The 17183-nt window shown below is 36.5% G+C and overlaps 1 protein-coding gene across 1 annotated transcript; it reads right to left on the reverse strand.

Annotated features, from left to right (window-relative positions):
* Positions 1-1578: 1578 nt before the first annotated feature.
* On the reverse strand, positions 1579-11750 carry def6c (DEF6 guanine nucleotide exchange factor c). Its single transcript, XM_056237315.1, has 14 exons — positions 11550-11750; positions 9878-10018; positions 8706-8888; positions 7028-7255; positions 6627-6773; positions 6440-6548; positions 6148-6356; positions 5396-5503; positions 4761-4927; positions 4586-4648; positions 4316-4466; positions 2394-2477; positions 2183-2273; positions 1579-2026 (listed from the first exon to the last, which is right to left on the reverse strand). The coding sequence occupies exons 1-14, from the start codon at positions 11643-11645 to the stop codon at positions 1875-1877; spliced, it is 1929 nt and encodes a 642-aa protein (XP_056093290.1). The 5' UTR covers positions 11646-11750; the 3' UTR covers positions 1579-1874.
* Between the last annotated feature and the right edge of the window lie 5433 nt (positions 11751-17183).

Raw genomic sequence — 17183 nt, forward strand, 5'->3', positions numbered from 1 at the left:
AAGCTTGGGCGTCATTGGACCTTTCAAAAGGACAATGATCCAAAGCATACCTCAAATTCCACCAAGGCTTGGTTGCAGAAGAAGTCCTGGAAGATTCTACAGTGGCCATCACAGTCACCTGACTTGAACCCCATAGAAAATCTCTGGTGGGATTTGAAGGAAACGGTTGCAGCACGCAAACCCAAGAATATTACTGAACTGGAGGCCATTGCTCATGACGAATGGGCTAGATTCCTCAGAAACGCTGCCAGAATCTGGTGTCTGGTTATACATATCGTTTGCAGCAGGTCATAACAGCAAAAGGGTGTTCTACTAAATACTAAAGATGCTTGCCATGAAGGGGTGGAATAATGTGCAGAAGTCATTAAAAGTTGCATTTTCAGTTGAATTTGGGGAAACCACTTGAAACATTTGTTGTGTTGAGCTATTTCAATTACTTTTGTTTGATTTGTTCATTGCAAACAGCTGAAAGGCTCAAAATTTTGCCAATAAACCTGATGAGGGCTGAATAATTTTGATTACAACTGTATATCACAATACAAAAAAATATATACATCTGTTGCAACTTCCATTAAAGGTTTCCACCTTGCCGTTTACTTCTCAGTGAACTTCCTTTTAAATTTGGCAAAAAAACAAGCTTAATGAGATAAACATTATATGGGGATTAAATTGTTAAATGGCAGACGGATCCATCCAACTAGTACAAAAGTAGTGAAACAAAGGCTTAAGTATTCCATTTATTTTTCCTGATCTCTGGACCTGACAATTCCTCTCGTCACAACCTCAAATCTCTACACCCACAGGTAGAAACCCTCCAAACCATAAGGGGAAAAGATCTGTATCTGGAAAAATCACGGCCACAACTTTTCAAAAATATCATTTACAGTCAGTCTGTTGATGACCACCCAAAACTAACAGAGAGAACCATTATTCATTCTCAACAGAAGCCTCAAAGCCACAAACTCAACTGTACTCTCTTGCTGGCCTCCACGGATCTATAAATAGACTGCATGATTCTTTTCACTTTTAAGCAAAAAGGTGGTGTCCTAATTGTTTAGACATGGTCAGTCCATTTTAAAATTAAGTTGATTGGCTTCTCAGACTTTTTGGATCCTGTCCCCTGATCTGTAAGGCAGGGGCGGGATAAAGAGAGAGAAAAAAAATCTATTGATTGGTTTGGTTTGTTAACAGCCACAGAACAAGCTCCCCCTCTACTGACCACACAAAGAATTACACACCGTGACAAAAACACAAAAATGATTGTGAATGAACTGTATTATTATTTAAAGCAATGGGTTCTGAACTTCTCAATGTAATTTAAAACGAGACAAAACAAGCATTAAAATAAGCTAAAATAACAAAAAAAAATAAAACAAGATATAAGCTGATATAATATTTCTCAGTCTAATTTGTTACCTCATTTTTATTTATAAACAGGATTTTCACAGTCTTGGATATTCAGTATGAGGGATGAATACAATCTTTTCATAATGAATATACATTTTTTTCCCAGTTATGTCAAGTTCTTAAATATTTTATTTATTTTTTAATAACCATAAATATCATCTAAATTGAGTGTAATATTAATATAGTTTATGGGGGGCTCAAATACTTTATCAACGGGGAGCCTTGAAATGGGACAGTCAAAAATGCTGATTTAAAGACTTAAAAGCACCTGGCTGACTGCTGCCGAAATATATATTTACTATTCATTTTGTGTATATTACTTAGAACATAATGAACAAGCTGATCAGTATGTACATATATGATCTGTGAGGTGCTTTTGCAGCCAAACTCAAACACACAGGGCAAGCCTGCTGCACAAAACATGTACAATATTATACATATACAGTAGGAACACAAATATAGGAACCCTATTCTTCCTCTTCTTCTGGTGGTGCTAGGTTGTAACCATTTCCTTTTTCTTGACCGACGCCTGTTTGAACCTTAGCAATGAACTCTGTGCTAGTGAGGGCCTGGCCCTGTCTGGGACAGGTGGGCTTTACTGGCAGATGCTCGCCTTTGTCTGTGAATAAGCAGAGCAATAGAGAACAATGATTGTAAAAGCCATTTATGATTGTGCAGATATGATCAAACAGAACGCATCTTGTTTATTTCATTCTCACGTGACAACCGAACACTATTCGGGTCATAGAAATATTTGAGTGAGATTGTATGTTACCTCCTGGTGCGATGGGCTTCATGAGGCGGTTGAGCTGAATTGTCCAGTGTTTCATCATCTGAGTGGAAGTGGACTGACTCATCAATTCTCTCTGTATAGAAATTGTTTGAAAGTCTGAACACTTAAAGTAATAGCACATGATGTGATGTGTCATTCATGTAGCACTCAAATAGCCCTTTTTAGTTAGTCCCACACTTTTCTAATCTCTCACCTCCATGTTGTGTTGACTGCTCTCCTGTGGTTGCTGGATGCTGGGTGGTACGCCAGTGGAAGTCGATTCATGGATAAGTGCCTCCTTTTATGCAATAAAAGCCATTTGTTAATTAACTACTAAACAAGTTGTAATTAGAATATGGGCGGTCCAGCTAAGCAATCCTTGCGTTAAATCATAAAAAGCTAATTGCTTTTATGTGAAGCTCATTCAGACCTGCCCTGATCTAAAATACTGTGTGAACTGTATAGGCACATGGACTTTAGCCAATCATAAAAAGGCATTCACACACAAAGATACAGGAGCAAAACAGCCTGTTTAAAGGAAGAATACAACAAAAAATCAAAATTTGGTCAAAATCTTATTGACAATTCTGTATATTCCAACTTGGTGTGACGTCATCTGTGATGACATGCACTACTATTCAAAAGTTTAGGGTAAGGTTTTTTTTTCTTTGAAAAAAAAAAGTACATTTTTATTCAGCAAGGAAACTTATTTACTACTTTACTACTGTGGATTAGTTTAAAATAAATTCATTTTTTTTTTACTTTCCATTCATCCTGAATTGTTTTTATTATGTTTTCCACAGAAATAATACTAATATAATATTGATAATAATAATAAATGTTTCTTAATCATCAAATTAGCATATTAGAATAAATTCTGAAGGATCATGTGACACTAAAGACTGGAGTAAAATGGCTATTTTAAATTGTTATAATAGTTCACAATATTACTATTCTCCCTGTATTATTGATTAATTAATTGCAGCCTTGGTGAGCTTGAGAGTACTTATACAAAAAATATTGACCCCAATCTTTGTACTTTAAATACCTGGATAATGCACTTAAGGGCCCTTTCACACCTACCTTGTTTGGTCCGGACTTTCGGACTTTTCAGTTTGGTCCGAATCAAAATTACAGGTGTGAAACCTACCCCGGACCACGGTCCGGATCAAACAGATGAAATTTGGTCCGACGAAAAGAGGTAGTCTCGGTCCGGATCAAACTGAACAAAGGTTTGGTTCGTTTCTAGTGTGGTTCGTTTCTGCATGGTTCGGACTTTCAGAGCTTTTACAGGAAGTTCCGGTGGTTCCCGCATAGCCGAAAAAACAAAAGGTGGCAGGAAAAATTATCCGTGGTAGCACATGGGGAGAGGAGGAGACGAGGTTTTTAATTGAAGTATGGTCTGATGACATAATAAGAAGTCAATTTGATAAAATGTTCGCACGACGAGGACGTTCATTTGGCGAATTTGAACTAGCCTTGTGTATAGTTGGTGCTGCAGGTAATTATGCCATAAAAATGACAATATAGTTGCAACGATATGCATCTGTTCATTCATGTTGTTAAAGTTACCCGCCGAATTGACAACACGCTGACGTCAGACGCACGTCCATTTACAAACCAATCAATGTCAAGATGCAGCCCACATAGATGATGACGACAGGACGCAAGTATGTCACGTAAAGTTCTTTAGTGCGCTCGCATAATTGCAGTGTGAAACCAAACCAAAACTTTCTGAAAGTATAAAATGTATCAAAACGTGAACTTTGGTTCGGACCTTGGTGCGGACTTTCAGGTGTGAAAATGCCCTTAAATAACAGAAAGAACGAAGTGTGGAATGTTGGACACTTCATGCACTCAACTGTCGCGGAGGGGCATCAGACTCCGACAGCGAATGACAAAATAACCTTATAAAATGCATACACCACATGGTTGAGTACATAGTGCATGAGTACATAGTGTATACGTGTATAGAGTGTCATTTGGGACGCAACTCTTGTCTTTCACTATAAATGGAACAAAATATAAAACGCTACAAAAGACGAAAGGTTTTTTGATTTCACCGACCCTACAAAATATGCTGTCCCTTTACTATCTTTGTCTTCACACCAACTCCCGTTGTTCCTTGTCTCTCACCTCTGTGTTGTGTTGACTGCTCTCCTCTGGTTGCTGATTGATGGGACGTGTTGCGGTGGGGGTGTCATCCTGAATCTTAAAAGCAGGAGTTTCCAGCTGACTTTGGAGGAGGAGAAGTTCTGCAAGTTTCTTCTGCTCCTCCGCAAGCTGCCTACAGGTATAAATAAAAACACTTAAAAATGCATTTCTTGTCCTAATACAACAGTGTCCATATGTGTTGGCGATGGTGTGGAATGTGAATAAAATGAAATAATTTGAGATTTGCGGTACCTCTCTAGTTCCCGTCGGACTCGATCTTCTTCTAAACGGGCGTTCTGCTCCTCTGCAAGCTGCCTGCAGGTATAAATGAAAACAATTGAGAGTGTGTTTCTTGTCCTAATACAACAGTCTCCATATGTGTTGGGGATGGTGTGAATAAAATGAAATAATTTGAGATTTACGGTACCTCTCTAGTTCCAGTCGGACTTGGTCTTCTTCTAAACGGGCGTGAATCTGAGCGTTGAGCGCCTCCTCCAGTTTAAGTTGTGTGAGTTCTAATTCATGGATCCTCTTCTTCTGCTGCTGTACTTCTTTCTCCATCTCAGTCAATGTAGTTGTCATCCTCTCCTTGGCCTACGCAAGCACCAACACCATCAACTTTATCACTACTGTTTCTAACATTATAATGTTGTTGCATCTTGAAGACTGATTTACACTACCGTTCAAAAGTTTGGGCTTAGTAAGTTACTTAACAAGGATGCATTAGATTAATCAAAAGTGAACAGTAAAGAAATGTGTAATGTTACAAAAGATTGCTAACTCAAAGAAATACATATTTATGATATATAATCCTGATTTTTTTTTTTATAATTAGAAATGTTTCTTGAGCAGCAAATCAGCATGTTAGAATGATTTCTAAAGGACTATTTCTATAATGATTTTTTCATGTGACACTGGAGACTGGAGTATTGATGCTGAAAATGTGGATTTGTCAGCAATACAAGTGCATGAATGTGTTAAAATATGCAATGAGAAACAGATGTAGTGTGACAACACATTAACAAAACAGGATGGACATTTTTTTCTCTCTCTTTATCTCACCTCTTTAGTTTCTTCGAGCTGTCTCTCCAGATCTCTCTGTACTGTCTGTTGTTTCTCTCGCTCCTGCTTCTCTTCCTCTTTATGTTTTGCCTCCACCTCCCTCTGTTTCTGGGGAACAAACAAAGTACCACAGGCTATGTTTACTACTTACTCAATACTGCACAGTACACACTTTACACAACCAACTATTTTTTTTAAATAGTATGTGAAACAGAACACGCATGGTTATGGTTTATGATCGACACGTGGCATTTTTAATGTCAAATGCATTGCATTGTGGGATACAACATTGTGCTATATTCACCCATAATTCACCCAGCTTTGTCATAATTATGACAAAGCTGCTTGTTTTCAAAATTGTACACGGATATATTGATTATTTAACGTGGCGATTTAATTTAATATATTAAATAAATTACCACGATTGATTTTCAAATCAAATCAATCAATTTTGTAATTATGTTCTGTATTCCATAACTGTGTTCTTCAATAAAATAATGGTTGTGGTTTATTTGTAGCATTTTAATTTAGATCAGACTTAAATTACTTTTAATATATTAAAATAAATCTATTAATTTAAGCCCCGCTTAGAAATTTGCTGAAGGCCCCTGGTTGTAAACCAATGCTTCTGTATATTGTATAGTGCCCCTTTTAGGAAATGTAGGCATATCAAAATGTGCATACTGCACACAGTAAACATGCTATAAACTGCAGATGTGCTAAGAGTAATCTGATAGCATTAAATCAGTTACTTGAATGATGTTCTCGATGTGTTGCTCCAATCTCTCGGTTTCCCCCTGCTGCTCCGAAGCGGAGTGCTGCGAAACCTCATCTGCTATGGGTTCACTGTTGTTGCTGTGGCTTCTCTGAAAGGTTTCTCTCTGCTTGCGTCTGCTCAATTTTAGCTCCTGATGTAGAGAGCTCTTACCCTCGGCCCTCAATCTCAACACCGTCTGGATGGCTACAAAACACGGGACATCATCCCTCAAGAAACCAGGACACTTCGACAAGAAAGCAGCGGTGCTGCAAATAATGGATCCTCACCTTGTACCCAGTCTACTCTCTGTTTCAGGTTTGAAGCACTCATCTCATAGGTCCTGATGTAGGTCTTCACACAGAACAGGCAGCGCCGCCCTTCTTTATCAGGGAGATTCTGAGTGTGATGACAGTTATGAGGTATGAGAAAGTTATGATACCTTTATTTTACAGTGGAATACACTTGCTCATTTACCTCCACCACACAGTTCTCCTCCAGCAGGATCTCTCCTTTCTTCTCCTTCAGGTCCTCGCCGACAAAGTACGTCAGGCTACTGGGCTTTAAAACAAACCAGCGCTCCTGCCAGTTCCTGCGAACGTGCCCCTTCTTTAACAAGTAACCCTGATGGATAAAGTGAATAGGAAAAAGATAGAATGTGATTAAAAGACTTGAGATCAAATTATTGTAAAAAGTTGCGCCATCTGTTACACAATGCAGGAAGTGAAGGACCATGCTGCAGTGCAAAGAGTCAGACAGAATCAGTAGTTGCAGATGTTTGTTTAAACGATTGCATTAATTTACTAAGATTCCCATTATTAGATGCCAATTCCTAATACTGCATCAACCTAGTGTGCTGCAGGCAAAGCATCAGTCACCTTCTTGATGGTGTTGTGGTACATCTCCATGAAAACTTCATCCACAGCGAGACTGAAGGCCTCCTTACACTCAACATGCAAAAGCTGGCCTGCACTCAAATGTTCCAAGAACTCCCACACTGACATGCCGTCCTGAAGATCAACATTCTGGGACAAAAGTTCCTCCAATAACGTCCCATCCCACTCCAGACTCATTGTACTGCAGATTTTCTTCAGCAGGTACTCCAACTAAATGTACAGAGGCATTAACAGAGTTCACACGTTAGCATCAGCTACAGATGAGCTGTTAAAGACATGGACGAATCTCACAAAAAACATGTACGGTCACATATATTATATATCTGGATAAAGAAAATAAAACCTATTTTAAAGTGCCCCGATTATGCTATTTTAAAGGTTCCTAATTTTGTTTTGGAATCTCCGCACAAAAGGTCAAAAACACTTTCATTCTCTCATAATATACATTGCACATCACCACATTTTTCAATGATTCTCAAACGACTCGTTGGATGAATCAGTCTCTCTAAATCCATCCTTTCCGCGAGCAACTCTGCTCTGAGTGGCGTGGCCAGATGGCCCAGTCTGTTGTGATTGGCGGAAACAAAATGGCCATCACCATAACTAAACTTCAGCTCAGGAGGCTTCCTCAGTCCTCAGCGATTGTAAACAATGTAAAGACAGTAACAATGGCGTCGATTCTTAGTCGATTTAGAGTCGATTCCTTCTTTGAGAGACAATAACTTTATTTATCGTACACTTTCGGCTTCACAACTTTACAGAGCGTTTACATTCACAGACAGCTACATTACACACTGTATGAAAGGGAATATTCGCAAAAGCATAATAGGGGCATTACTTCATTATTATTATTTTCTTTAAATTATTAATACATTACTGAAATATATATATAAAAAAAAGTAAGGTTTCATGTTCAAGGTTAGAAAAAAATATAGTTGAATTTGTGTTGAAATATGACAATCTTGTCTGATTTCATGAGATTCACCCATACAAAGGGATCATAAAATGTATTTTCAAGGGGTTTCAAACAAACCATGCTAGCTCTATGTTGAAGAAAACCAAATGATGGGACGAGATGAGAGAACACAAATGCATATGACAAAAAGCAGCAAGAAATGAAAGTTACGACATATCCTCAAATTTGGTTTCTTGATAAAAATCTACTTTATAGACTAGTGTTATCACCAGGAAACCACCACATCTATATGAAGTTTTAATCCTCGTGTCACTTCCTTCCTTAAAACAGATGCATATGAAAAAAGTGACACGATACTGTAGCTTCAGACCACTTAAACACTATCTGAATAATAAACTGTGGATTCTCAAGTGTTATTTTAAGTGTTAACTCTCACTTAAGCATCACAAACTGCTGCTATTCACAAACATAAGACAAGGCATTTTATTAGTGTGGACAAAGTCTAACCAGTATTAGGCGGTGTCATTTCAACATATAAAACATCCAACCTCTAAATGTGTTAGTCTGTTCGGAGGTATCTGTATTATTTTGCTGAACAGGAAATAACATTCATATATTATTATATTCATATTTTTTATATCAGCCAGAGTCTGGTTATATGTGTGTATCATTTCAGCATGGTGATTTGCAGCTACGTCTTGTCTTATCTCTCTATCTGTCCCTCTTTCTTGTTTTCTCTCTCACCTCCGGTTGAATGATGACTAATGGGTAACGGTCTTCTGAGAGCAGGTTGAACAGACAGAAGAGTTTGAAGCAGTCTTTCTGTGAACACAGGCGCTGCTGAGTGCTGGGCTTGAAGTTCTTCTTTGATGTCAATGTCCAGCACAGCTCATCAAAGGTTTCCTTATTAAACGTCCCCTCTGTGGCCTGTAAATGAACACAGCAGTGTTAGCAGCCTAGAAAACTTTCCCTGACACTGTTCGCCAACAGACATTGCTCGGTGTTCAATTAAATTAAATTGCAACAAGCATTTCTCTTTTCTTAAAGATATAGTTTCCCTTAAATTTATAATTCTGTCATTATTTACTTTGTAGCATATCATTTCAAACCCACGTGGAACACAAACGCAGAAATATTACAGAATGTACTGCACTTTAAGGGGCTTTTGAACACTTCAAACTTACTCTGTTTGTTTCATGGCAGAAAGAGTGTCATATGAATGAGATCAGGTGAACCCTTGTGAAAAAGAATTGGACTGAATGTGCACTTGTTGTGTTCTTTAAATCTTAAAAGTTTATGTGCAGATATAATGTTAATGAAATAAAAGGCCACTTAAGTGTACTATGTTGCTTAACACATAAACTAATAATGTCAAATGAATAAAGTTGTTATGTATTCTTAATTTTTCTTTAAAGTACACTTATTTTGATGTTGAAGTACTGTACATGTAAAGTACTTGGTTATAATTTTAACTGTAGTGTTATTTGAGTAAATATCTTTTAAATGTACTAAATTGCAACTTCATCATTACAAATGTGTAATTACAAATCTATTTAAATATATATTAAATAATAAATATCTATTTAAATACATGAAATTATTTTTTAATGCTTGTCAGTACACTTTAACCATATTTCAAAGTCAACAGAATTATGAAATTACATTTAAAAATGTTCTAAAGCTCTACCTTGGGTCAAAAAGCATTCCTACATTCAACTAATTGCATTTAATGTAAATGTAATAAAATAAATTTTCAGTTTATTGTAAATAACATTCAATCATTTGTCCTGAAACATTCCTCTAAAGTAGATTATTTCAGTAATACCTTTTTAAAAGTATGCTAAAGTGTACTTCTTTTTCACAAGGGAAATGATGAAAGAATTTAGATTTTTGGTAATTCTGGAGAGTTATCAGACCTTTGCCAGGATGTATTTGTTGAGGTAGGGCATGTAGCCCTGGTTGGACACTGGCCCATTGTTATTGTCCTTAAAGTGCTCCTCTAATGCCACAGGATCATGAGGAATATTCAGCGCCGTATAGAGATTGTGTGAGAGAACCTGGTGGAGAAAAACACACACAAACTTGTTTTTATATCATTATGTAGACTCTCCATAGGTGTAATGGTTTTATACTGAGCTAATTATATTTTCTAACCCCTAACCCTAACCCCAACTCTCACAGAACACTTTCTGCATTTTTTACATTTTTATTCAAACATCAAGTATGATTTATAAGCCGTTTTCCTCATAGGGCCCAACCAAAGGTAGGCACACACACACAAACACACACACGCACGCACACGCATCTTGTGTCATTGTGGCAGCCAGTAGCCACAATAGCAGATAAACAAGACCACACACACTATTCTAGTGAATGTGAAAGTACTAAGCTATCTTACAGTGGCCCCAAAAGAATGTAGCTAGGCCTACTTAAAAAATGTTGTATTCAATAAAATATCAAACTGAATGGCATTTATTTTAAAGAAAGGCAGCATTAACACAATTTTAAAGTAAAATGAATAAAATGTTTACAAAATATCTACTTTTTAAAATAAGACATTTAAACACTTTCTGGTCAACCATTAGTGGAAAATATTCAATGTTAATGCATATCTATGTGAACTTGAGGGGAACTGACTTCAAACAGTATGCCCTAAATTACCTAGAAACTAGTTCGGTAGAAGTAATTGCAAAAATGTCACAGAAAAGTGAAGTCAGTTCTTTGAAAAGGCTGACCTGTTAGTCACTCTTCAGCTGTGAAATGAGTTGGATATAAAAGTTATTGACATGATCATGGGACCTTGTTCTGATATGACATACAATCAAAATCAGCAACTGACCTTTATATAACGCACAATAATAGTTTTACACACAAGAAGAACAAATTTGCAGAAAATGCTCTCAGTCCAAGTTCTAACATGTCTGTTTATGCTGAGATTTTAAGCAAAGGGCTGACCCAGGACATGTTTAAACACGAGAAAGACTGTCAAAGCTGTCTGCATGCTGACTGCGTCCTTTGGTATTTATTTTCAAGCTCACAGACCAGTGATGCCATTAAATTCCCCCATCACTATCCATAAAAATAAATAAAATATAACACAAAGAAAAAAAAGCTTTAAGACTATCTGATATAATGTATTACTACTGCATGAGGGTGTTTTTGTGTAACTATACCCATATATACCCATATTTTGAGGACATATTTGTACCCCAAAGTGAGCTAAACCTGTCAACACCTCTTTTTGGGGACATTCATATTTGTTAAAAAATTTAAATAAAAATGGTAAGTGTGTGTGTGTGTGTGTGTGTGTGTGTGTGTGTGTGTGTGTGTGTGTGTGTGTGTGTGTGTGTGTGTGTGTGTGTGTGTGTGTGTGTGTGTGTGTGTGTGTGTGTGTGTGTGTGTGTGAAAGAGAGATGGATAATATGGCATGACTTATTTGGACTGCTGTTACTTTTTCATGTAGCTCTTGATAAATGAACTACCACAGATGTTGAACACATTTACAGTGTAGCCATTTTACGTGTATAGAGTTAAAGCAAACAACACATTGAAACACGAGTCAAGTCAAAGGTACACAGGTGGTCTGACCTTTAGTTGCGACTTGGACACTTTTCCGCTCTGCTCTACATCCAGAGACGTAAACGCGTACCAGATGGACTTCAGCAGCTCGCTTTGTAGATCCATAACGCCAGTAATGACACATCCTGCTCACATTCTGAGACAGATACCGCTTTAAATTGCGGAACTGAGACATAGGCTGTAGTTTAAAAAACCTTGTGAGCTGCCTACCTAGGCAGCATTGTGGGCAACACAGGCGCGTGCAACAACTTGCGTGTTGTAAACGCGTTCCAAGCTGAGCCCTACCGCAGCTATGACTATGAGGAGGATTAACAACGCGTCTATGATGCCTAGAATGCTGTCTAGATAGGAAGCTCGTTAGATTAAAACACAACCTGAGTAGTAAAATGCACCAGCTGGGAGGGACAGTCATGAGCTTAAAACCCTAAGTCTACCGCCAGTAAAATGCAAGTGCAACTGAGCTACAATAAACAAAACCTCTAAACAAAAATTCTTAAAGGTGTTGAAGATTTTATTATTCAGAAAACAAGTAATTTAGCCTTATAAGAATACACAATTATTTATTGTATGAGTCCTCTAGAAGTACTCTATGTGTCTTTGAAAGCTGCAAGACCTTCTGTAAAAAGACCCTGAATGTCAATTCTATTCTGAGAAGTCACATGGTACAAGACCTTCACCCAAAACTATCTATAAGTGTATGACCATCTTTGGAAAAGGATGTATGGATATATGTGAGAAGCTGGGCACAGATCGGGAGTGTTCGCCTGCAGGAGGAAGGGATCTCCTGCTGGAGGGAGTGATCCCCTGCAGGAGATGCTCGGCTTTGTTTGTTAATAAAGTCTAATATTTCTGGCATCAAAGATCTCTGCGAAGTTATTTTACAGAACAATTGAAACCACTTCAAAGGCAACTAATTACAACTGCAATAAGCGCAACATAGTAATTCCATCAAATTAACAGTTTAGGAAGCTTGTTTGAGATGTGTTATGTGCGTTAGAACGATGTAAACTATAACAAAAATAAAATAAAATAAAAAAACAATGGTCCATCTGGTGGTGTTTTGGTTTGAATGAATCTTTTAAGTGAACAAATCGTTCTCTAATAGACGTGCAGTCACAGAGTCGTATCGAATATTCGTTCGCTGAGACTTCCCTGCCTTCAAAGACTAACCATAACACAAATAAATACGATTCGAGTGTGGGCTGTGATGGAAGGCTAAATGAACAGTTAAGTGGAAGAACGAACAGGAAAATCTTATTGGAACGAAATAACGAACCAGTCATTATTCCAGCATCATTCAGTTTGCCATGTCAATCAATCTAGTTCACAACCAGGAGAGAAAGGGAGAATAAGAATTGTGTTGTGATTAATCTGGTTAAAAACTATGAATTTATTTGGGCTGTTATTGTCTTTTCTAGTGTAAAATCACAGTAGAGAGACGAAATAAAATATAATATCTGCTTGTCATCTGTAGTAAAATCCCAGCAAACATTAGGACGTGTAATGACCGTTGAAAAGACGTCCGTCCGAGACGTCCCGTCATGGTTGAAAAATAGTTCCAAAATGAAAGTTGAACCGACGTCTTTTCTGGCCGTGAATTCCACGTCTTTTCTGGCCGTGAATTCCACGTCTCTTCAGCGCGTCCCTGGACGTCTAAATGAGTCATCATTTGTGTGTTTAAATGTGTTGCTGCATAATTTAAGTGTATATAAGCCTGCATTTAAAATAATCACACACATATTGTGTAACATCGTGAAAGGCAATCAAGTCTTAAGGTTTACACATCTTGACAAAGGTTCTAAAAAGGTCCAAAATTGGTCCAGTCAGACCTGACCGTCAATAAAACACGTGTACATCACAAACAAGAACACATGATTTGTGGACATAAGAAAAAAAGAAGCATGTTCTGATTTAGCAAATTTTATTGATCTTGAACAGCCAAAATGTCTCTTAATATTTTTTCAATGTTTAACATTTGTTAACCAAACTAAAATACCAATTACAAAATACTGAATTATTATATAAAGGGATAGTTCACCCAAAAATGAAAATTCTTTCATTTACTCACCCTCATGTTGCAAACCTGTATGAGTTTCTTTCTTCTTCTGAACACAAAAGAAGATATTTTGAAGAATGTTTGTAACCAAGCAAATAGAGCAACCATTGACTACCATTATTTGAGAAAGATTAATGGGAAGCGACATCTTGGTTACAAACATCTTTGTGTTTAGCATAACATAGTAATTTATTAGTAAATTATGACAATTTTCATTTTTGGGTGAACTATCCCTTTAAACACATTGTTTGGCTCAGTTTTTGTATCCACCAGCTGTTCCTGGAGCCTGTTTCAGGTGTTCTGCCATTGCTGCATCAGTTTCAGAGTCTGTAGCATTTGGGCTCCACCTCTTCACAGCATCTAAGGGAAGAGAATATATATATATATATATATATATATATATATATATATATATATATATATATATATATAATATATATATATATATAAATATATATAAATAAAATTATAAATTTGAGGTAAATGATATGCACTTATTTTCAAAATATTTTTGGTCTACAGCTAAATAAAAAGAACAAAACATGGAACAAGATGAATGAATCATGAATAAAACATTAGAAAAAGGTAATCAACATGCATTACATTTTATTTTATTGTATAAAATATGTTATGCTTTTATTTTTAAAGCAGTTACTGAAAACATACATGTTAAAATCCAGCTAAACATTTCATTCCATTTCAGATAATTTACTTTCTGAAAGAAACTCTCAAAAGGCTACATTAATAAGTTACAGTAATAACTTTGACTGTATCATTAAACAATATACTTGGTATAACGTTACTGTTGTTGTATACGTTCAAAGTTACTTTTAGCCTACTGGCTAATTTTAGCCAAACTCAGTAAATTTCAGTTGACAATGTGGGCATCATTTCTTTCTGTTCATTCATGTCACACAAGTAAACCTCAAGCACGTTAATCTAATACAAAATGTACTTACCAAACAGTAGATTTTTAATAATACTATCGACACAACTCCATCCTCTCCTCGTGGTTGTTCAAAGTTCTAGAATCTATGAGAACGCGTTAACATCTCGCGAGATAATCTATCCTATCGCGGGATGCAGTGGCTTTGCAATCACTTGACTATACTGGGCATTTTGTGATTATAATTTATAAAAACAAGATAAAGTAGATATATGTTCTTTTGTATATAAATTGTGTATTTCATAAAGATATAACAGGTTAAAATAATGACTAAAATGCAGTGGCTTTGCAATCACTTGACTATACTGGGCATTTTGTGATTATAATTTATAAAAACAAGATAAAGTAAATATTCATTTGTATATAAATCGTGTATTTTATAAAGAATTATAATTCCTGATAATTTGTTTCTGTCTTGCTAGACTAGACGTGCAAAAGACGTCAGTGGAGTATATTCACAGCCTGACTAGACGTGTAAAGGACGCCAGTGGACGTCTTCACAACCTGTTAAAAACTTCATGGGCAATTACATTAATTATTGCAGTATTAACCATGCGAGGATTAGCGTAGCTTTTGCATATTTAACAAGGATTTCATAGAGGGTCATGATGGACTATAAATGCACGTGGAAAAGACGTCGCCAGGTGACGTCCTCTCACCCGATACACTAAACATAACTACACGTAGCTATAAGTTAAAATAACAATTATACATGCCACTGTAGACATGTACAAATGTATCTGAATGCATTTTTAGGAAATGTTCTGTGTTACATATTTTTACCGATTTATGACGTCTGGCCGCAACTATTTTTGGCCAGGGACACGACGTTGCCGTCGGACCAATGTTTGCTGGGATGACGCTTAGCCTAGGCTACACACTGCGAAATCTCAGTAAATTTGTAGACGCAAATTATGACCGACTCAGTATTGTTCAACGAATCAATTGAGTGAGTGAATGATTCAATGATACACTTGTGAGGGGAAAAAAATATTGACAAACGTATTGTATAGGCCTACTGTTGATTGTTCTTGGAGAAGAAAATCTTGACAAAGTCATGTTTTTCTTTTTTTGTCAACAGATTCAAAAGTTAACCCCACCACTGCGTACATAGGACGTTTGAGTGGGTTAACTTATGTGAAGTTACAGTGTTCTGTGGGTGTGAAAGTAGTGAGTGGATGCACTTCTATCTCTGGTCAAGGTTCACTCATGCAGCTCAGGTGGGAGTGAATCTGTTAGTACTGCATGTTTGTTCAGGAGTCTAATACAGGGAGTTCTTAAATTTTACTCTGCAATATCGGCTCATTCATCGTATTCTATAAATATTCAGATATTTTTCTTGACTCATGATCTTCTAGCATGATAAAGAGAGAGAAAAGACCACTAGAGGGAATGTGTTAAGCATTCATCTAAGTCCATCTATGCAATAATTTATAAATAAAATCAGTTATATGTTCATATTTTTCTTCTTCAAGGCTATGATCTTGCAGTATAAGAGAAAACTGCAAAATCAACATGTACAACACATGAGAGAATAAAATGTAAAATTATAGTTCAGACACTTCCTCCAAGTCTCAAGTACAGACATCAGGTGACATCAAATACAACTTCATTTTATCATCCATGCCAAATGCGTGATATGTAAGCACGCAAGTCAGATTAAAGGAATATTAAGGGTTCAGTACAAGTTAGGCTAATTTGACTAATTTGACAGGCTAATTTGTGGCATAATGTTGGCTACCACAAAATTAATTTTCAGTTCCTCATTTTCTTTAAAAAGGCTAAAATCTGGGTTATAGTGAGGCATTTATAATGAAGTAAATCCATAAATGTTAAAATACTCACTTTTCCAAAAGTAAAGCTACAAAATGACTGTAAAGAATATGCATGTTAAAATGATTTTAGTATGGTGAAAAAACAAAACACAATAGATAAATATACAAATAAATCACACTTTTCAGTGTAGTTATATCCAACACAATGCCGTAAACTATAAAACCCTAAAAATAATAAAAAAATCTTTACAGCTCAAATAATACATAAGTTTATATGATTTAATATAAGTGCTTTTATAAAATTATAAGGTTCACATTTATGCTTTTAAATCTTTTAAAAATGGTCTCCATTTATTTCTATTTTAAGTGCCTCACTGTAACCTTTTAAGTTAACATTAAAAAAAATGTAGTTGAGATGAATTTATTTTTTTGTAGTAATCATCATTATGTCACAAGTGTACTAAGAAACTACAAAAGTACTATGCCTATATGAAAAGAGCTTGATGCTTAAAATCGTCCTCACTAACCAACACTTTTAAGACAAATTATCAACCTGACTCATTTCTGGCTTACTGACAGATTGTCAGACACTATGTATTAAAGAGCTGGCTCATGTTCTGAGGAGAGATCTGGCCATATCTGGACATTCTGTACTAACTAAGAAGGCTAATAAGGTCAGATCGAGTCGTGCGTAGATCATATTGTTCTCTCTTGAGTGTTCAATCACACCTGCACTGGTCGAAATGTACATATGTACCCCCTCCCCTCCCCGCCACACAGAACCCAGCCCACCTTTGACACATCCCAGACCCCCCTCACTCCCTTTCTATCACGAATACACACTCATTTACTACCGTAACAGACAC

The sequence above is a fragment of the Rhinichthys klamathensis genome, unplaced genomic scaffold (assembly GCF_029890125.1).
Source record: "Rhinichthys klamathensis goyatoka isolate OS25496 unplaced genomic scaffold, OSU_Roscu_1.1 h1tg000485l_1, whole genome shotgun sequence".
Taxonomy (NCBI): domain Eukaryota; kingdom Metazoa; phylum Chordata; class Actinopteri; order Cypriniformes; family Leuciscidae; genus Rhinichthys; species Rhinichthys klamathensis.